Source organism: Phoenix dactylifera, chromosome 1, assembly GCF_051530095.1.
Source record: "Phoenix dactylifera cultivar Ajwa chromosome 1, Ajwa_hap1_PhDact_Kaust_v1.1, whole genome shotgun sequence".
In the NCBI taxonomy this organism is placed as follows: domain Eukaryota; kingdom Viridiplantae; phylum Streptophyta; class Magnoliopsida; order Arecales; family Arecaceae; genus Phoenix; species Phoenix dactylifera.
In genome coordinates, this window is record NC_143190.1 from 49,244,497 (window position 1) to 49,265,840 (window position 21,344).

General features: G+C 40.8%; 2 protein-coding genes across 4 annotated transcripts; one reads left to right on the forward strand and one right to left on the reverse strand.

Moving 5' to 3' along the window:
• Nucleotides 1-1,884: 1,884 nt before the first annotated feature.
• On the reverse strand, nucleotides 1,885-3,561 carry LOC120110629 (uncharacterized). Its single transcript, XM_039126204.1, has 2 exons — nucleotides 3,310-3,561; nucleotides 1,885-2,532 (listed from the first exon to the last, which is right to left on the reverse strand). Exons 1-2 carry the CDS (start codon nucleotides 3,559-3,561, stop codon nucleotides 1,885-1,887), a joined length of 900 nt encoding a protein of 299 aa, XP_038982132.1.
• A 1,349-nt stretch (nucleotides 3,562-4,910) lies between these two features.
• Nucleotides 4,911-15,238, forward strand: LOC103718381 (uncharacterized). 3 transcript variants are annotated; one of them, XM_088704894.2, is made up of 4 exons: nucleotides 4,911-5,737; nucleotides 5,867-5,956; nucleotides 7,009-7,076; nucleotides 9,241-12,778. In XM_088704894.2, exons 1-4 carry the CDS (start codon nucleotides 5,018-5,020, stop codon nucleotides 9,539-9,541), a joined length of 1,179 nt encoding a protein of 392 aa, XP_088561020.1. In that variant the 5' UTR covers nucleotides 4,911-5,017; the 3' UTR covers nucleotides 9,542-12,778. The 3 variants fall into 3 exon arrangements, with proteins under 3 accessions (XP_088561020.1, XP_008805395.2, XP_088561024.1); XM_008807173.6 differs by lacking the exon at nucleotides 9,241-12,778 and adding an exon at nucleotides 15,002-15,238 and having other exon boundaries at nucleotides 4,922-5,737; XM_088704898.2 differs by lacking the exon at nucleotides 9,241-12,778 and having other exon boundaries at nucleotides 4,922-5,737; nucleotides 7,009-7,307.
• The last annotated feature ends 6,106 nt before the right edge of the window (nucleotides 15,239-21,344 follow it).

The following is a 21,344-nucleotide window of genomic DNA, read 5'->3' on the forward strand; positions in this document are numbered from 1 at the left end:
CGAGCCTATATACTTGTTGCAGAGAATCCTGATGGAAGCTTTCCATCTATACATCATCAACAAATGCTATAACCTACCTAACCCATCTGTATTAATTTTGATAATGGACAACTTAATTACATGCCTTGTGTACTGGTGGATGATATGACCGTAGACTCGCTACCATCCATTACGCCTGCAAAATACCACCGGGAAGCTCGACTTTTTTGTAAGAAAAGCCTGCAAGCTCAATTTCCTCCAAACTTAGAGTCTCTCTAACTTGCGGTTGCTGCTTGGTTCAGGTCAAGAACAAGAAGAGCAAAGTTGACCGCAACCCAACCTGACTTGATCCAATAATTGATCTGATTAACAAAACTCCACCCCAACTCACTTCAAATTTGAATTGGCCGGATACGATTCAAGTAGCATCAAGTTATGTTGGAACGAATTGGATTGATTCAAGAGGAATCTAGAAGTCGAATGACAACCCAGGACCTCACCCAAAATGGCTTGCTGGAAGGTATTATTTGGGTTTCTTGATCCTATATAAGTACCCAAGATCTACTCAGCAAATAACCGATGTGGGACTAAACACACGCCCACACGGGTCCTCACATACTCCCCCCCTTCGAGCCCTGACGTTCTCGTCAGGCTAAGGGTTCAAATCCATTCAAATCTAATCACAAGCACCACGATCAGTCTGTGGTCAGCCCCAATGGATCCGTGCTTCAGTGTCCCCTAGTCCACATAGGTTATGGGCCGGGTCCACTCTAATATCATTTGTAACAACCCAGAACCTCATCCAAAATGGCTAGCCGGAAGGTATTATTAGGGTTCCTTGATCCTGTATAAGTACCCAAGATCTATCCAGCAAATAACCGATGTGGGACTAAACACACGCCCACACGAGTCCTCACACGAATTGAGAAGGAAGTTAAGAGTTTAGAATATGAGGAAAGCTTTAGCTCAAGTTAGAAGTTGTATATAATATGTGCTGAATAGGAGTGGTAGTGAGCAAGAAGCTTTGAGATAAGGCTGCATGTGGCTTGGATTGGTTGGAGTCCCTATCATAATAAATTAGAATTAATTAAGAACAAATCAAGTTGATCAAGCCTTCAATCAAATGCAACCTAACTCTTGGAAACAATCTGAGGGAAATTATTACATGGTCATAATAATATTAATCCGCATCTAATATGAAAACTATATGTGGAAGCCTAATATGTGTGCTAACAAAAGTCACAGGTCCGGTAGTGTTAGAAGTGTTAAGTAAAGCAGCTGGATTGGGCGAAACTTTTAGTAGGAACACATATGGTGCGGGGTAACATAACAGAAGTAACAAGTCTCAATAGTGTTAAAAAGGTACTCACAAGTAGGGTCATAATCTTTTCAAGTTTTGCTCGTGGCGTCAATACATGATATCATGTAAAGCGTTCATAAAATGATGAAAAGAAAACCAGAGAAATTGCCTCTTGAATACAAGATCATTCATGCTCTCAAAGTTTTAGTGACTTGGTCTGAAATTTTCTAGATCCAAGCTAAAAATAGTAGAGTTAGGCCTTTTTTTTTTTTGTTTTATAACACAGAAGATTTTATACCATTCTATATGAGTACATCCAACAAAATCATAAAAGAGAAGAAAGCGCCAAAGCGAACTGCTAGAATGTTGGGTGGCAAACGATGCCACCCAATCAACCACTCTATTCGCCTCCTTGTAGACATGAGTGACATAAGTATATAGACAATCCTATAGAAGACCACGGATATCATGCAGAAGAGGGTGCTCGACACCAGTTCTAGCGTGACCTTGGATCTACCGGATGACAGTCTCCGAATCTCCTTCAAGCTGAATTCGATCGGCCTCTAGAATAAGGCGAGCATAAGAGATGCCCTATTAAACTGCCCTCATCTCCGCCTCGAGACAGAAGTATCAAAGAGTCGATAACCCCCTATCACAATCAAGCTAGAGTTAGGGCTTCTGATGACAAACCTAGCTCCACCTCTTCTTTTCTCATCCATCATACTACTATCAAAATTAACTTTCAGAAAGATTAGGAGTTGGAGCTCCCAGGCGATAAATATTGTCTGAGGCACCATCAGAGCTGAATGGGAGCCCCAGGTGTCCCTTGCTATCCCAGTTCTATCGACGGTCGCAGCATGGGTATACTCTACTGCATAAATAAGCATCATGTCCACTACAATCCTCAGGCTCTGCCCTCTGCTCTCGAAGGCTCTAGCATTTTTGTTCAACCAGATACGATAAGCAATATAAGTGCATCTGATGCTGCTGGTCGAATCGGCAGATCTCCTCATAGACTCCTTCAGAAACTTAAGGAAAGTCGTGGCAAGGGTTGGAGATTGCAAAAATTTATAGATCACACTTGTCAGCCGCCATACCAGAGCTGCCCTCGGGCATCCAAATAGAGCATGCTCCACTGATTCCTCCTCCTCCAAGCAGCTATCACAATCAGGGGAGAAACTCACTCCTCTTTTGTAGAGCATATCCCTGGTCAGCAGACTTTCCCATGCTACCTTCCACAGGAACAGGGCAACCTGTGGGTGAACGCGAAGCCTCCATACACAACTGTCATCAATTGATCATGGTGCTAGGATCCCGTACAGCTCTCCAAGATTAGAGACCTTTACCTTGGACTAGAAAGTCGAGCCCCAGATGCTTCTGTTTGGGCCATCCACCCTTGGGATCAACAAGTCTAAGATCCTTTCTGTCAGCTGCTCCCCGAAGTATTGTTGGATGCTAACCATAGCTCAGGAAGTCACACACCCTAAGACCCAAGTTATCGATGCTAACCATAGTGGGCCACAGTCGCAAGGGCAGGTCTGAGATCCAAGTATCCTCCTGCACATCGATTGACTAAATGTCACCGATCACCCACCTGATCCGAGGTAGCACCCTTGGAGTATGAGAGCACATGTCATGCCATATGAAGGAGGTATGCTGATCAGCCCGAAAATCCGCATCTCTGGTCCGGTTTCCATACTTGGCTCTCATCAAGGTACTCCTAGTCCCTTAGGTTTCAACAGATACCGGGCTACATGTCTAGCCGCAAGAGCCTCCCTCCTCATTAGAAGGAAGCAGATACCCAATCTTCCACTGCTTCGAGGCTGACAGAGGACCTCCCAAGCTAGGAGATGAATGCATCTCCTTCCGTCCCACATACCCCAAAGGAAGTCTCTGAATATCGGTTCTAATCTCAATAATAACACCTTGGGTAGAAGAGTGTTGGACAAGAGATACACCAGAATAGAGCTAAGGACTGATCTCACCAACGTCACTCAGCATCACTTTATCCATCATAAAAAGGCACTTGCCTGCCACCCCTCGAGCCTCTTGCTGATGCTCTGCTCAAGCTTGCCATAATCAGCCCTCCATAGAAGTCTCTCCATGATGGGCACCCCCATGTACCTACAGTAACCGGCTTGCTTTCCAACCCTCAAGATCTTCCTGATGCAATCTCTGAGCGCTAGCTTGGTCTTCGGGCTGAAGTGGACTGCAAACTTGGCAAGGTTGAGTCGCTGACCTGATGCAGCATAGTAGCCCTCTAAGATGTCTCTAATCCTCATAGCACTCCATGGTGGCTATGCAGTCTTGCCCGGCTCCCTCGTCTTCCCACTTCCCCCCCACCACAAGGGAGACCCCCTCTCTCCTCTCTCTGCCTAGACTCCCCTACTCGTCATCTCTGCCACTGTCGGTGCCGACCATCATAGCCCTGACCAACCTAATGTCTAGAGATAGAAATATAATTATAGAATATTAAATAAAGGGGACGTAATCTTAAGTGCATGTAAAATAAATTGGATCTATTTTTATAAGGATGATTCTAAAAGATTGATCGAGTTGGTTACTAGTCCAATCGAATACTCGGCTAAGCTATCGAGTTGAACCATTAAATTCTTGATATAATCATTTACTGGAATATAGGCAATCTAATGAGTGATCCGAGTAGGAATCTTGATTGGGCGATTCTTGAGCTAGTACGTAGTTGAGTTTTTAAATAGTGATTAAAGTCGCGCTTATCATTAGAAAAGGTTGCTATCTAAATAATAGATTTACATTATGTTAGTAATTTTGAGTCGGATCGGCGTTGGCACAATAGTAATGTTGCTCATTGTCTCAACATGGTCTAGATATTATAAGTTCGGAACATAAAAATAATCTTTTCATATATATATTTTTTTCTTTTGTTGCGAACATAAAGAGATATGATTATATATATGTCACACTTGCCCAACTTTGCAGTAACCTGTATTTTTTTGGTCCTGATTTTGGGTTCAACTAAAGCATGTGAGAATATCGTACTTTTTTAATCTCAAAAGCAATTTTCTTTTACCAATGCTATCACCACCATAAGATTTGCTGGGATTTGCTCGACCTTCCACCGGCGCCATGCCGATTTCAGGCACCCTCATCGTGTTTGGTGGACCCAAAAACGAACCACTTCCATGTGGAAGAATGTTACGCACGCAAAGCTCCATCAGTTGCTCGTCGCGAGGTTGGTGAAGTAGGCAGAGCAGTTGATCCAACGCCACGCTGAATACACCCTGACGCCAGACAAAGCAAAGGCGAGGATAAAAGAGAAGAACGAGAGTTTGGAGTCAAGCTATACTAATGCGTGCAAGCCAAATCAATGTGGCACTCGTAATACCACAATTGCTCAAGGCTGTCTATGTCACGCTTTTTCTTCGAAATATTTTATAGACCATAATGGATCATAGGACTGAGGGAAGATAAAACAACGACGTACCCAAAATTTGGGCGGGCCCGCCGCCCATGCAACCTGGTCAGAACGGGAGAAAATATAGAGACAACTGCTCACAACAACCAACCACATCATTTAATTGCTTACCGACTCCAGCGCCTTCCTCTCTTTCAGATCCGTCCGTCATCCAACTCAATTATCAGCACTTCCTCATTATATAAAGAGCCCAGAAGTCTGTAACAAAGCTTGGAGTGGGGGGCCTTGTATCATATAATAGTGTTAACACAGAGAAAAGAAGAGAGAGAGAGAGAGAGAGAGAGATGGTGAACTGGGTTGAAGCACAGAAGCCTCTCTTGCACTTTCTTGTGAAGAAGGCGGGCCTGCGACAGCAGACCGTCGAGATCGAGCCCGGCACGGTCATGAGCTTCTGGGTACCAAAAGAGAAGTATGACAAGAAGAAGAACCCCAGCAAAGAAGTGGTGGTACCGGAAGGAAGGAGCAACGAAAGCCATTTTAACACTAATGGCGACAAGAAGAAGGATAAGAAGAAGGGAGAGAAGAAAGAGAAGCCGGCAGTGGTGCTCGTGCATGGCTTTGCGGCGGAGGGGATCGTAACATGGCAGTTCCAGGTCGGATCCCTAACTAGTCAGTATGCCGTCTACGTGCCGGACCTGCTCTTCTTCGGTGGGTCGGCGACAGGATCGGCAGACCGCTCCCCGGAGTTCCAAGCACAGTGTCTCCTTGCAGCGCTCGGCCGGCTTGGGGTGGAAAGATTCACCGCGGTTGGATTCAGCTATGGAGGAATGGTGGCGTTCAAGATGGCCGAGATGCGGCCGGACCTAGTGCATTCGCTCGTCGTGTCGGGCTCGGTCGTCACCATGACCGACTCGATCAGCGGCGAGACACTCAACAGGCTCGGCTTCTCGTCGTCAGCCGAGTTACTCCTCCCGGAGTCCGTCAAGGGCCTCAAGGCCCTCCTCTCGGTGGCCACCCACAAGAAGTTGTGGTTCCCAGACAGACTCCACAAGGACTACCTTAAGGTATGTCCCGCTTGTCACGTTATTCGGTTCATATGATCAATTACTGTTATCATGACTTGTGACGCCCGAGAGAAGGGAAGGGAATTGGAATTCTGGTTGAGTAAAAGGAGTGGTTTTGATGGTGGACAGGTGATGTTCAACAATAGGAAGGAGAGGAAAGAGTTGCTGGAGGGGTTGCTGAACAGCAATAAAGATGCAAAGGTCCCAGTCTTGTCTCAGGTATAGGTTATTGTGATGTTTATCTTCGGACTTGGACGTCCTGGTCCAAGTTTCTATTCAATTTGCTGAGTCTTTTTCGTTGCATATATGCCACCTAACGTAATTAAGGTTGCATATATAAGATGTTGTCATATTATTAATTATTCCTCTTAAGTAATTTGATGCGACACTGGGTGTACGGTGAGAATCGTTTTCACTTCTCAGGAAATTGAGGTCCCGTTACCTTGGTATTTTATGATTGTTTTATTATTATTATTATTATTATTACTTGATCCGCGTACAAAACCAGTGTAAAAACAAGATAGGCTGCGTACAAGAAAATAAAATATTGTAAAATGGTCACCGCTCAGAAATTAATCGTACATGGGAATTATGTGTCAACTGGGGAAAAAATACCCAGAATTTGGGCTGGCAGGTGGCTGAACTCGGATAAGTCGGTGACCAGCCAAGTGTTTGTTTTTTAAAAGGCTACATGAGGTGTCAGTTTCTTCTTCTTCTTTTTTTCTTCAGAGTTATTATTTTCTTCTTTCCAATTTTTTTTTTTTTTTTTAGGGTAGTGCACAAACTCGGACCGTTAAATGTTTGGGAACCTATCCCATGAGGTGATAGAAGAATTACTTTGCAAACAAAATTATGTTATTTGTAGAAATTATTACGGGCTAGATGCTGTAGATTACAGGAAACATTTTAGTATATATATTGACAGGTAAATATATAAAAAAGAGATAACAAATCTTCTACCGACTCAAGTTGCGGAAAAATTCCATAATTTGGATACATGGTAGCTGGTATAAGATTTTGTTAGATTTTCAAAAAATGGTTAAAAAATTTCCCTTAAAATCAATCATCTTACATACTAATTGGGTGTAGGGAACAAGATATTTTTCTAAAATTTTTTTTATTAAAAGCAATCATCTCATATACTAATTAGAGTTTGAGTTGCACAACTAGTTGAAAGCTGTAACTTTAAGAAATAATATTTCAGTTTTTTTTCCTCTTTTTCGAGTTGAAGAGGGACTAATCCTTATAACCTATTTGGTTTTTGATTGCAGAGGATACTTTTACTGTGGGGAGAGAAGGACAACATATTTAACATGGATCTTGCGAGGAATGCGAAGGAGTAAGTGATGCTGCTCCCCGTCTCCATCCCGGCACCTGCTCTGTTTCCATTTTTATTCTTCCCGTATTTTTATTTGTTCCGTCCATTAATTGTGTGTGACGTAGGCCTAGTTTGATAAGGGAATCGGAATTTTTGACTTTACTTTTCCCCCATTATCTTGGAAAAGCACGTTTAGAGTCTTCTCTCCAAAAAAAAAAAAAAAAAAAAAAAAAAAAAAAAAAAAGAAGAGAATGACATACTCAAAGTAGGATAAAAATGTAAATTTAGGACTTATTTAGATGTTTCTACGAGTTTGATCTGAAAATCCTACAGTAATAAAAGCTCAAATTCTAAAAATCTGCCCAAATTCCAACCTAATTCCAACCTGGAGGCCTGTTAGGTCACAGGAGAAAAAAAATAAATAAATCATGAAGATCTTTTTTTTTTTCTTCTAAGATTTAGGTTATGAGGTGTTTGGTTGTTAGAGCTACGTTGAAATGGAGGGTCCAAACTACAAATCTAGCACAACTTCAGTCTAATCTTACTAGATTATCTTAATAGGCTCTTAGTTGGGCTAAAAAGCTGTTATATTCTATAATAGTTGCTTGAGCTGACGTTGTCAAGTTCGGATACCGCCAAAACTTCAAAAAAAAAAAGGATAAATTTTTAATGAAACGGACAAGTTTGTCCTGATAATATTTTTTGTTCTTGAACCATTTGACAAGAAATATTAATATCAAATTATAATAATATTGTATTAGATTATTATATTGATGATATACTAAATATGACATAATACAATGTTATACGATTATATGAATTCATAATATAACAATGCATTTCGTATTAGTTTATATTATTATGCTATATGTTGATATAATATATTGGAATAATATATGATATTTTTATAATATAATAATATGATCTAATAATTGACAATTGGACATGATAACAGAAGGTGACAATTTTCGTGGTTTAGAAAGGAAAGGGGCCGCTTGATTTATTTCCTGTGAAGGGCTAGGTGATAAGTCGTGGATGAGCTACAATCTTAATAATGCTATCTAGTTTGGCTAGCAACTCACTTGCTATTATGTAAGATTCTAGAAGCTTCTAAAATTAGATAAACTTATTTCTTTTCTTCCTCACATTATTCAAAGACAAATTCAATATAATTCAAAATTAATATATGATATTGATCTTCTTGCTAGTTTTACTTTTTAATTGCCTTGCAACTTTATTTATACGCCATCTCTCATATTCAGGGCTAGAAATGGGCTCCGGTCGGACTTTGGGTTAGGCCTGAAAAAATTTAGATCGAGTTTGGAATTAAATATAGAGCCCATTTATTTTTTAGGTCAGACTCAGATATGTCATTAGCCTGGCCCGAGCCCGGTCCATGCTCGAATAAGATCCGAATCGAGGCCCGAATTTAAGCCCAAATTAATTTATTTTTGTATGTTGCTATTTAGAGAGAATAATGAGGAAGTAAATGATAAATTAAAATAAGTTTAACTGAGAATAATATATCATGTATCATTTATTTGTGTTATAGAGAACATCCTAATTTTTAACTAGCTTGTTTACTTGTGAAGCAATATTATGAGATATTAAATTTTAATAGAGTTCAGGTTGGACCTATTTTTGGCCTAAACGTGTAATTTGGGCTGGCTCAATTGGGCTCAAGTCAGAATTATCCAAAATTTTCAGGCCTAAGCCCGGTCCAAAGCTCGAAAAAAATTTGGGCCGGGTTCGAATAAGAACATGGCCCGGCCCACTTCCAGCCATACTCATACTTCCATGTTTCCGATTCTTTAAGCAGATTTCCAAATTTTTCCCAATAACATCCATGAGAAAATGGCATACATAACATGTACCATAGATTTCACAACCCACTCCCAGAGGTATCAGCTAAAAGAATTCACTTCCTATTAGTAGAGTAGTAGATGACACTGTAACAGGTTCAAAGCCACCTTGTTGTTTTTGTGCCTCTACAGGTTTAGTGAATACCGCATAGAGGTTGATATTGAAGAAAGCATTTGCACAAAATTTCTCCTATTTCCTGTTTTTATTTTCATATTTTTTTAAAACGACGACACTTTGCTGCCAAACATCCTAAAGGGTTGGCAAACAATTTCGAAGTCTAATTCATTCTTGTTCCTGTGTATTTCGGCAAAAACAAAAACAGAAAACAGAATCAATTACAAAAACCCATAGTAAGTGCCCAAAGTTTTGCACAAGCTCTTTTTGTTGCGAGGCTTGAAAGCACTCACCCTTCGATCGTACTATTCCCTTTCCTGGATCCAAACTGCGGAAAGACGAATCGAGAAGAAGAAGAAGTAGAGAATAAAATCAAACAATCACAAAGACAACAATTTTACGTGGTTCACCCCAATACGGGTTACGTCCACGGAGGCCACACGCACAGATTCAATATATTCAGCAAGGGTTACAATGATCTCTCTTCCTGTTGGAGATTGCACACCTAGGGCTTACAAGAGAGATAGGACTCCAAAAGAAACTCACTACAGCCGCTCTCATCATCACCTAGGGTTCACCAAAAAACCCTATTTATAGGTTTTCAACACATAAGGAAACTTCCCTACGAAAACCCTAAGTCAAAAAACCCATCTTGCCATCGTTTCAATCAATCCCGTGATCAGGAGTCGACTCTTCACTTTCAGGGGTCGACTCCTGATAAGTTCGAGTCGACTCGGACATCCTCGGGTCGACTCCAAGTATCAGCACCGAAACTGGCACGCTCTGTCTTCCTGAGCTGGAGTCGACTCCTGCAGGGCTGGAGTCGACTCCTGCAGGGCTGGAGTCGACTCCTGCAGGACTGGAGTCGACTCCTGCAGGCAACCCAAAAAACTGCTCTCTGTTTCTTCACTGTGGCAGATGCGAGTCGACCCTCTCATCCCTGGGGTCGACTCAAGCTTCACATGAGTCGACTCCTAGATGCTAGGGGTCGACTCCATTCAGTTGGCACAGAATTTTTTCAAGCAAACTTGAGCCGAATTCAATTTGCGGTCGTTTCGAGTTTCGAGGCACATTTTCTCAACAATCTCCCACTTGCCGAGAAACAAGCCTGAAATAACCGTAACCCCATCGGCAACATGATCTCCAAATCATCCTCTATGTGTGTGAACCTCTGTCTTCACTTGTAGCTGTGAAGACCAACCGAAGATGCACATATGTGCAACTTCTCAAGAGTAACCACCTTTGTCAACATATCTGCTGGGTTGTCCATTGTATGTATCTTCTCTAGCCGAAAAAGATCTTCTTCGAGGAGTGACCGAATAAAGTGATATCTGATATCAATGTGTTTGGTCCTTGAGTGAAAAGCAGCATTCTTTGCCAAATGTATAGCACTCTGGCTGTCACTATACAACTTTGCATCGCCTTGCTCCATGCCAAGCTCTTTCATCAAACCTTGTACCCAAACCATCTCCTTGCTCGCTTCAGTAAGAGCAACGTATTCGGCCTCGGTCGTAGACAATGCTACAATCTTCTGCAGTTTCGAGACCCATGAAACTGCAGCACTTCCCAGCGTGAACACATACCCAGTAGTACTCTTTCTGCCATCAATGTCTCCAGCCATGTCAGAATCCACGAAACCATGTAGGCAAACATCAGGACCACCATAGCATAGTCCTAAGTCTCTGGTTCCTTTCAGATACCGCAATATCCACTTCACAGCTCTCCAATGCTCCTGGCCTGGATCGCTCATGTATCTGCTCACCACTCCCACTGCATGGGCAATATCCGGTCTCGTGCAAACCATGGCATACATAAGGCTTCCGACCACTGATGAGTAGGGTACATACTTCATCTCATCTCGATCATCCTGCGTAGTCGGACACTCCTGCTTAGATAACTTGAAGTGTGCGCCCAGCGGAGTACTCACAGCTTTAGCCCCGTCCATATTGAACCGCTTCAGCACCTTATCAATGTACTCTGCTTGAGACAACTTCAATGTTTTAAGCTTCCTGTCCCTGCTGATACGCATCCCAAGGACTTTCTTGGCTTCACCCAAGTCCTTCATTGAAAACTCCTAGGATAATTGTTTCTTCAGTTTCACAATCTCTCCCATGTTGGCACTTGCCACCAACATATCATCTACATACAGAAGTAGAATGATATATGAGCTTTTCAATCCCTTAAAGTAGCAGCAATGATCACCATTACACCTCTGAAACTTATTCTTCAGCATAAACTGATCAAACTTTAAGTACCACTGACGAGGTGCTTGTTTCAACCCGTACAAACTTTTCTGAAGTCGGCACACCCAATCTTTCTTCCCCTTCACTACATATCCTTCTGGCTGCTTCATGTAGATTTCCTCTTCAAGGTCGCCATGTAAAAATGCAGTCTTGATGTCAAGCTGCTCAAGATGTAAGTCCTTGGCTGCCACTATACTCAACACCATCCGGATAGTAGACATCTTCACAACTGGAGAAAAGATCTCGTCAAAATCAATGCCCTCCTTCTGCTGAAAACCCTTGACAACAAGTCTCGCTTTGAACCTCTCAGAACCATCTGGTTCAAGCTTTAGTCTGTATACCCACTTGTTGTGCAAAGCTCTCTTCCCCTTCGGAAGTGGAACCAAGTCCCACGTCCTGTTGGATGATAGGGAATCCATTTCATCATCCATGGCAAGCTTCCACTTGTCACTGGCTTCAACCTGCAAAGCCTCCTTGTAGCTTTCTGGCTCACCACCATCTGTAAGCAACAGGTATTGTAGGGAGTCAGCATACCTAGACGGAGTTATTCTATTTCTTTTACACTTGCGTAAAGCAATCGGGATATCAGCTGGAGGTTCTTCTTCTTGCTGTGCTTCTCCCACTGGCTCAGCAACTTCTTCATCGTCTCGAGACATTGTTTCATCATCCAGCTCTGCATATTCCGATTTTACAGCTTTGACGCCTTGGCTCGTCTGTTGCTGCAGGTCCTTGTACAGAACCTCTTCATTGAATACAATATTTCTGCTCCTGATGACTTTCCGATCTGTCGCATCCCAGAGTCGGTATCCAAAATCATCACCACCGTACCCAATGAATGTGCACTTCTTTGACTTTGCATCCAGCTTGGTTCGATTGTCTGCAGTATCGAGCACGTAAGAGATGCAACCAAAAGTACGCAAGTGAGATAGTTTCACCTCTTTCCCAGTCCATGCTTCCTCCGGCAGTCCAAGCTCCAATGCAACTGAAGGCCCTCTGTTGATCAGATACACTGCTGTACTGACCGCTTCCGTCCAAAAAATCTTCGGCAACCCTGCATGAAGCCTCATGCATCGTGCCCGCTCATTGATGGTGCGGTTCATGCGTTCTGCAATACCATTTTGCTGTGGCGTTCCTGGAACCGTCTTTAGTCTTCGAATTCCAGCTGAGGCACAATAAGCCTCAAACTCATTACTGCAGTATTCGCCCCCATTGTCAGACTTGAGACACTTCAATCTCTGACCTGTCTCATTCTCCACTAAAGCCTTCCACCTCTTGAACTTCTCAAATACATCGGATTTGTGCTTCAAGAAGTAGACCCATAGCTTTCGGGTAGCGTCGTCGATGAACGTGACATAGTACCTTGCTCCTCCATGAGAAGCCACTTGAGTTGGTCCCCATACGTCAGTATGTACGAGTTCCAACTTAGAATTTTTCTTGGTACTACCTCCTTTTGAAAAACTGACCTTCTTCTGTTTTGACAGTACACAATCTTCACAGAATTCCAAATCCACAGATTTCAGGTCTCCCAATTTTCTTTTGGACATCATCACCTTCATCCCTTTCTGACTCATGTGGCCGAGTCTCATGTGCCATGTCCTTGCATCAACAGTCGGATTTGCAGCACTGACGGTGGAATCAGTATTAGCTGTCATGTATAGTGTTCCTGACCTTACACCTCGAGCAATCACCAAGGCTCCCTTAGTGATCTTCCAAGCATCATCATTGAAGGTAGTCACAAACCCCAAATCCGACAACTGACTTACCGAAATCAGATTTCGAGCTAGTTTGGGTACATGTCGCACATCTTTCAGAGTTAAAGTCATCCCACTTGATGTCTTTATCTGAGCATCTCCCTTTCCTATGATGTTGCAACTATTTCCATCACCAAGATACACCTTGCCATGATCACCTGCAACATAGTTTGAGATGATTGCCTTGTTCCCAGTAGCATGGAACGAGGCACCTGAGTCGACTATCCACGACTCCAGATGAATATCACAGGAAAGTATCAGGGCATCATCTTCACTTGCAGTTTCGGCTAAATTAGCACTTGCTTTAGTGTCAGAACCACCATTGTTCTTCGACACTTTGCAGTCTTTTCTCAAGTGACCCTTCTGCCCACAATTCCAGCACTTTCCAAGAGGTCTAGACTTGTTTCTAGACTTGGATCGTCCACCCCTATTTCTATCTCCCTTCTTTGAAGTCCTTCCACGTTCTTCAAAGGCCAGCGCGTTCCCAGATGAACTTGCTGATGGATCCAGGGTTTTCCTTCGAGCCTCTTCACTCAGAATAAGAGCTACCACTTCATCAAACCTCGCTGTAGTCTTTCCCGAAGAATTACTAACAGCCGTGATAAAGCCTTCCCAACTTTCAGGCATCTGACCTAGAAGAGCCCACGCCTTCACCTCATCAGTGAACGTGATCTTCACAGATTCCAATTGGGCACATAGGGTATTGAATTCACTCAGATGTGAATGAACACTCCCACTGTCTCTCATCTTCAAAGTGAATAATCGTCGAATCAGGAATACCTTGTTCGCTCCTGTTGGCTCATCATACATGGAAGCCAGTGTGTCTATCAAATCTTTTGCAGTCTTTACTTTGGATATATTGACGAGGATCTCCGATGCCAAGGACAAACGGATAGCGGCGAGCGCCTTCTTATCAAGACGCTCCCACTTCTCCGACGGCATGTCTGTCGGCTTCGCTTCTTCTCCGCCCAGTGGTAGATCCAGATCCTTTGAGAGCAAGTAATCTTCCATCTGCATCTTCCACACACCAAAGTTCTGTCCGTTGAATTTCTCTATCCTCAATCTTCCTTCGTCAGCCATTGGAACACAGGGAACGTTGCTCTGATACCAGTTGTTGCGAGGCTTGAAAGCACTCACCCTTCGATCGTACTATTCCCTTTCCTGGATCCAAACTGCGGAAAGACGAATCGAGAAGAAGAAGAAGTAGAGAATAAAATCAAACAATCACAAAGACAACAATTTTACGTGGTTCACCCCAATACGGGTTACGTCCACGGAGGCCACACGCACAGATTCAATATATTCAGCAAGGGTTACAATGATCTCTCTTCCTGTTGGAGATTGCACACCTAGGGCTTACAAGAGAGATAGGACTCCAAAAGAAACTCACTACAGCCGCTCTCATCATCACCTAGGGTTCACCAAAAAACCCTATTTATAGGTTTTCAACACATAAGGAAACTTCCCTACGAAAACCCTAAGTCAAAAAACCCATCTTGCCATCGTTTCAATCAATCCCGTGATCAGGAGTCGACTCTTCACTTTCAGGGGTCGACTCCTGATAAGTTCGAGTCGACTCGGACATCCTCGGGTCGACTCCAAGTATCAACACCGAAACTGGCACGCTCTGTCTTCCTGAGCTGGAGTCGACTCCTGCAGGGCTGGAGTCGACTCCTGCAGGGCTGGAGTCGACTCCTGCAGGCAACCCAAAAAACTTCTCTCTGTTTCTTCACTGTGGCAGATGTGAGTCGACCCTCTCATCCCTGGGGTCGACTCAAGCTTCACATGAGTCGACTCCTAGATGCTAGGGGTCGACTCCATTCAGTTGGCACAGAATTTTTTCAAGCAAACTTGAGCCGAATTCAATTTGCGGTCGTTTCGAGTTTCGAGGCACATTTTCTCAACACTTTTATTCCCCTTTTCAATTATTCAATCATTCATCTTTTTTAAACAAAGTGGCTTTCTTTGGATACAGGCAACTGGGGGAGAAGGCGACGCTGCACGCCATAAGGAAAGCTGGCCACCTTGTTCACCTGGAGAGGCCCTGTGTTTATAATCGCTGCCTCAAGCAATTCCTTGCCCTTGTCCATGCCCAAGAGTGATCAGATTCACAATATTTTTATGTTCCATTTCAAGATTGTGAACTTGCATTACATTTTATTTGACTAATCCTCTGGAAATTGAATAAAGTATGAAGACATCTTAATTTCAACCCTTTTCCACTGCAAGCAAAGTTACACCCTAAGGGCTCAAAAATTTGGCGCAGCCACCCGGCTCAAAAATTTGACGTAGATCTCTGCCGGCGCAACAAGACATGACCTGGATTCTATTGGATTCTTTTTTGTTTCCTTTTTAAAGAAGTTTGATTTTCAAATAAATTTTTGATATTTTTTTTTAAAAAAGCTTAATTTTTAAAAGCCATTCTTAATAGTCCTATAAACATAAGTATACTTGTATTTATTAATGCCCGATGGTTCAAAACCCATTGAGGCATTGGAGATGATGGGTTGGCATCTACATGTATGATCGTCTTAGCTAGGTCTGGATGGCCATGCCATGCATGGGGCAAGATAGGGCATGCACAATATATATACCAAGCCAATAAAATTAAAAAGCTCCGCTGGGTTTTTTTATTTTTTATTAAATTTAATCTTTTTTCTGCTCAATTTCTTCCTCTTTCCTTTGAGCAACTAAAGGAGTCTATTAAGTTAGATCTCTACAAGATCATGCTCGTGATAGAAGGCTTCAGGCTAAACCGGATTAGTTGAACCTTGCAAACGATCTCTTTTCAGACTTGCCGGAGGGGACCCGGATTTGTTCTTAGAGCAATATCTTCACACTCAAAAATATCCTCTTATTTGATGTTGAAATGTTTTATAAATTTATTTTTGCATTCATTAACCAACTCCAGGATATAGTTTCCAACAAATACATCTCAAGGAATCATGATATTGAATGGAGAATTTATTCATGGCCACCCGGATATCCCACTCTCGAACGACATCCACAGAATTCATCTGAAAGAACATTGAATTTCCTCTAGAATTCTCCCCTTGGTCTCAGGCACCCATAGGATCACAGAAAGTATACTGAAGGCACTCACAGCCGCGTAGAGGGTGAATGTCCCTGGTGAAGATGAATTATAACTTATTAGATTGCTATCAGCAAAGTGGACACACGTACGTACGTCCACAGACATGCATGCGCAAGCTCTGTGTGTGTGTGTGTGTGTGAGAGAGAGAGAGAGAGAGAGAGAGAGAGAGATCAACCTCGACTGCTCCAAGTTAAAAGCAAATTAGCAGACATTGTAATTGCCCAGGATGACAACCAATTGGCAAGTGGTGCAACTCTACCGGCAAGAACCTTGATATCATCAGGAAGTATCTGCAATGGCAAAATAGCAAGCAATTATGAGCATCCAAAATAGAATTTATTGTTTCAAATAAAATTCATGGCAGCACAAAAATTACGATGCATAAACAAAATTTTGCACCAGCATTCTAAAGCTAGGTCATGCTGGCCCCAGTCAGGCTTGCGGCTCAGAGAGCTTTGAACAAATATTTTCTCAATTTCTCATGAATAACTAGCAAAGTAATCTCAATTATATAAAACAGGTTCAGACAAAAGATCTTGTAGGCTTATATAAATTTCTTTTGTCTTTTTCTTGAGAACTCTATGTATAATTTTCAGCTTGAAAGTCCCATGTTTTCTCTATGCTTCTCCCTTTCTTCTTCTTTCTAAATAATTTCATTTTTTATTTTTAATATTTTCATACATCAAATAGTCAAGCTAATAAACTTGCTGCACTGAAAAGTAGTAACCAGTATGTTGGTTCATAATTAGGCTACTCTTGAAAATTTTCTATCTTTGCAGTTACATGGAATCTCATCTTTTCCAGTTATGAATGAGTAATAGAAACAGGCATTCCAACCACTCCTTGGCTTCATAACATGCTAATCTCTTCTCTTTTCTGCTTTACAAGGTCATTTTTAAACAGAAAAGAGAAATGCATACCCTGGCTAAAAAAGTAATCATGGTGGATTCGGGGAGAGTAGTAAAAGGAGTAGGTAAGATAGCGTACTTTGCCTGATGACAGAACCGGCACAGGATTTGAGTAGGAATGAAAATCCTATGGTTTCATAGCGGTAGGGCAAGTAAACTAGTTGATTCTAGAAGTTCAAATCAGATCTACAATCAAATCTAAATTGAACTGCAAAACTAGAAGCAAAAATTCTATATTGAAGCCTACTCCATGGTCAGAGTACAAAAGCATGGCAGATTAAGTTTTGATGAGGGCTCAAACAGGGACAAACAAATATCAAGTTAGCTTAAATTCTGGAACCGGTTCGAGCTTTGGTACAGAATGAACTAGAAAGTGAAGAAATAGGTTCTCTTTTCTTGAGAATAGGTTTACTTTACGTATTAATAAGAATATCAAATAAAAAGGTTTTGGAAGGCCTACAAATAATACAGGTAAAAAAAAACATGAAACCAAGAAACAGAATAATTATTAGTATATGAATAAAAAGGATAATTAGATGAAAGTTATCACCATGTACAAAGATCTTATGTGTCTTGAAATATATAAGTTACCACCATGGAAGAAGGTGACAGAAGCTCTTAAATTAATACTGAATCCAAGTGAATATTACATGAGAACTAACGGCCTTATAATGTAATATAAATTACTAAAGAAGAAAGAACATCCTTCTGCTTTGGAAGCAAGGGCTTTACACAACCAAGAAAAGAAGATCCTTCTAAGGAGACAAGTGGCAACTCTTAAATGACTGGGATTAAGGACTGAAAGTAAAAGAAATAGGAGAAATAAGAGCTCCATAAAGTCGTGCATGAAAGGATGTCAATCACTCTATAATTTGATTATAGTTGATTCTAGGGCTTTCGAATCCAACCACTATATGGCTACATAGAATCTCTAAACAATAATCCTTATAAATGAAGGACCATAGAGCCAATAATGTAAGTAGTGAACAAAGTCATACGGACAAATAAAAGAAATTAAACAAGAAATTAAACAATACATAATCTACTATTAACCTTAAAAATGCCATGCTAGAATTATTATACAGAAGCACACTGTCATCAACCAGACGGTCAGAAAAAGATTCTTTTCTAAAATCAACAACTGGTGTATCAAGGTGACCTTCCCTTAGATTAAAAAAAGAGAGCTGATTCCTCATATCTGCTTTCATCAACCAGGTAGCCGATACTCATTCCATGTAATCTGTTGAATCTTGAGTACAATACTGTTTGCATTTGCTCCAAAAAAATCAATCAGTGATTGCATCAATGCATTGTTCATCTTCAAAACTTCATCGTAAAAGTAGTATTCAGGATTGTGCTAAATGATTTTTTACATATGTGACTTGCTGAAGCTCATTAACAATGGCATCATTTTTGTTATAACTTGATGACAGGATTGCTAACAACATCTTCCTCATCTCATTATTTGCATGGAATCATACTTTCCTAGATTGGAGGCTGTACATAATATTTTCAAGATGACCAAGTGGTGCCAAGTTTTTTGAGACTAACTTCCTGGGCAATTTGAGCAATTACTTGGTGCAAAATTGGAAAAAGAAGGTTCATCATGGTCCATAAAAAATGAGGAGTCGTATGAATATGAACCAGATTTTTTGAAAAAAAATGGAAGAAGCAAAATGAAAGAGAATAATAGTGTAAAGAAATAGAAAACAAATGCAGGATGAGAAAGAGAAAAGAGAACAGCGTAGCTTCATCTAAACAAGACACAATGAAAGAGGGGAGTGAGGGAGAGAGGAAGGGGGAGGGGGAAGGCGAAGATGGGGCAAGAGAGAGAGATGAAAAGTTAATCCCAAGGGGGAAAGAGCAAAAAGAGAAGAAACTAGAAACGAAAAGAGAAAATGAAAGTAGTAAATAAGAGATGTAGATGAGGAATAAAGGAATGAGTCATGTACCAAATGAACAGAAAGAAGAAGGGAAAGTAGTTTCCCTTTCAAGGGTCCTAACAATTCAAAAGAATGAAGGTTAGCTGATCTAAGAGTTGAGCTGGTCACTTAAGATTTAATTAAGCATAGGCAAGCATAATAATAAGCATATATGAGTTAATAATAGACTAGGTGATATAATTAATTAAATTATATGTTTCATGACACAAGAAATTATTTAATACTATATAAGAACTAATGAGATTAAGAAAATCAAACAGCTTAAAATGGGCATTTTACTGGTAACTGGCTGGAAAACTATATATCTGGCAAGTTGCATGGACTAGCAAAGCCCAAAATTTCGACAAGTGCTTATCTCCTATGAGTGAAAAAGCAATAAGCTGTAACATGATCAAAACAAGAGGACAAATTATTATATAATTGTACCCCATGTGAATTATGTTTTTGACAATTAAAAGGCATTACATTTGCAATAAAAATGGATGGGAAGCCAAACTGCATTCCTTGTCTCTAGAAGGTAGCGACAAAATGAAAAATAAATCACTATCATGATTCTCTGCAGGTTATTATTTTATCCACAGATGATACTTTTATAAGACAAATAAAATCATTCATAGTTAACTTTATTTTTACATGGTAGACTACCAAGAAGGATTAATTTCCATACCTCAGACATTATGATCCATGGATTGGCTCCAAATCCAAGAGAGAAGGAAATTACAAAAGCCTGAAGGAACAAAAATGGCGTAAATGACCAAAAAGATCATTATTTCTAGACATTACTGAAGAAAATCCATGTCTGACATATAACAACATACCACAAGACCAACCAATGAGAGAACACTCAGCATAAAATAAAAACCAGAATCTTCAGAAATAACACCCTGTTTTAGCAGAATATAGATAATATGAGGAAACAATTTCATCTTCCAAGTTGCAAAAAAAAGAGGACACAATATATGCCGCTATGAAGTCTCATATAAAGTAGAACCAAAAGAACATGATCTGTGAAACGGCAACATAGCTTACCTACAGATAAAATGCGACAGAAACAATGATAAGACTGATAGTCATTCCAGCAGCGGAAACCTGCATCCAGTTAAACAATTTTTGCATCCTTTGACAACAACCTGAACAGAATTCAGTACCCGTAAACATATACATGACACTATAGGAATCATAAATTATACTTTGGAGAAAATCATATACTATATACTATACTTCTGAATCAAGAAGATATGATTGTTACCTGAATAGCTCCAAGCCCACATGTTGCTAAGTCACTATTTGTAAGCCCTGTTCGAGACAGAGAATCTGAGATGGGGAACTTACGAAGATTGCATCTTCCAATAATGGATAAGGCCAAAAGGCATTGACCCTTTTTTAACCTAATTTCGACACAAGAAGCAGTGTAATAAAATATTGCAATGTCGACGAACAAAAAGCCCGCATATCCACATAACAAAAAGCACCAAAGTATGCACCAGATCGAAATACATATGTCAAGATTCAAGTTAGGACATGTCCGCAGGGCTGATTCAAAACTCAAGCTAGGGCTTTACAGTTCTTTGGGAACCGAACCAGAACATGAAGGGATGGAAGCATATTATCTACAGAGTACAATTTATAGCAAACAGATTAAATTAAGTTTTCAGCAATGAATAGTTATAATTGATGCCCATGTCCTTCTGCAGCTCTAGTCAACTAGCTTACAGAAAATTCTGCTTTTCAGTTGTGTGCATTTGTCTCCTTGAGTAGCAGTTGTAAATATGTACCAAGTGAACAGCCAATAAGGCCAGTCATCAAAATTGCAGATCAAGTATGTGTAGAATATAAACAATCAATGGGTTGTTGTTGCATGACACAGAATGGAATACATCAGAGAGTCAGAAAGGAGCTCAGCAGTTTTCAGGTGGATACAAGGCATAAAAGTTTGCATTAAGGTGACCTACCAAACCCAAATGGCATGCTTAAATAGCAACTTCTCTTGGATCCATAATGGCTTGTTTTGGGAAAATTCAGTTCAGTTTGTCTGATATTTTGATAAAAACAACTGACTTCATTTATACATGTGCGCGTGCATATGTCTATATGCATCTGTATCTTGATTACAGACAATATTTGCAACTTTGATCTTGGAAGCAAAATGCCAATACAAACAAAGTGCTTTAACATAAATTAAGATTATCAGGAAATAGATTAAGGAACATAGAGAAAATAATAGCAAGTAGCACTAGATAAGAAAGATAAGTTTCAAGACATGCTAGCACTTATCAATGACATTAGAAACCTATACTCAGTCTAAACAGCATGAATGGCTTGTATTTTTCTAATCACTAGGCCAAATTTAGCTGCCAAACAGATGATGAAACA

What these genes read in the sequence shown, in the direction of transcription:
- LOC120110629 (XM_039126204.1), bottom strand. Translation starts at nt 3,561, where the DNA reads ATGAGGATTAGAGACATCTTAGAGGGCTACTATGCTGCATCAGGTCAG. An exon ending in AGAGGCTCGAGGGGTGGCAG is followed by an intron (nt 2,533 to 3,309) that starts GCAAGTGCCTTT and finishes GTTCACCCACAG; the next exon opens with GTTGCCCTGTTCCTGTGGAA.
- LOC103718381 (XM_088704894.2), top strand. Translation starts at nt 5,018, where the DNA reads ATGGTGAACTGGGTTGAAGCACAGAAGCCTCTCTTGCACTTTCTTGTG. An exon ending in TCCACAAGGACTACCTTAAG is followed by an intron (nt 5,738 to 5,866) that starts GTATGTCCCGCT and finishes GATGGTGGACAG; the next exon opens with GTGATGTTCAACAATAGGAA. An exon ending in CTTGCGAGGAATGCGAAGGA is followed by an intron (nt 7,077 to 9,240) that starts GTAAGTGATGCT and finishes AAACAAAAACAG; the next exon opens with AAAACAGAATCAATTACAAA.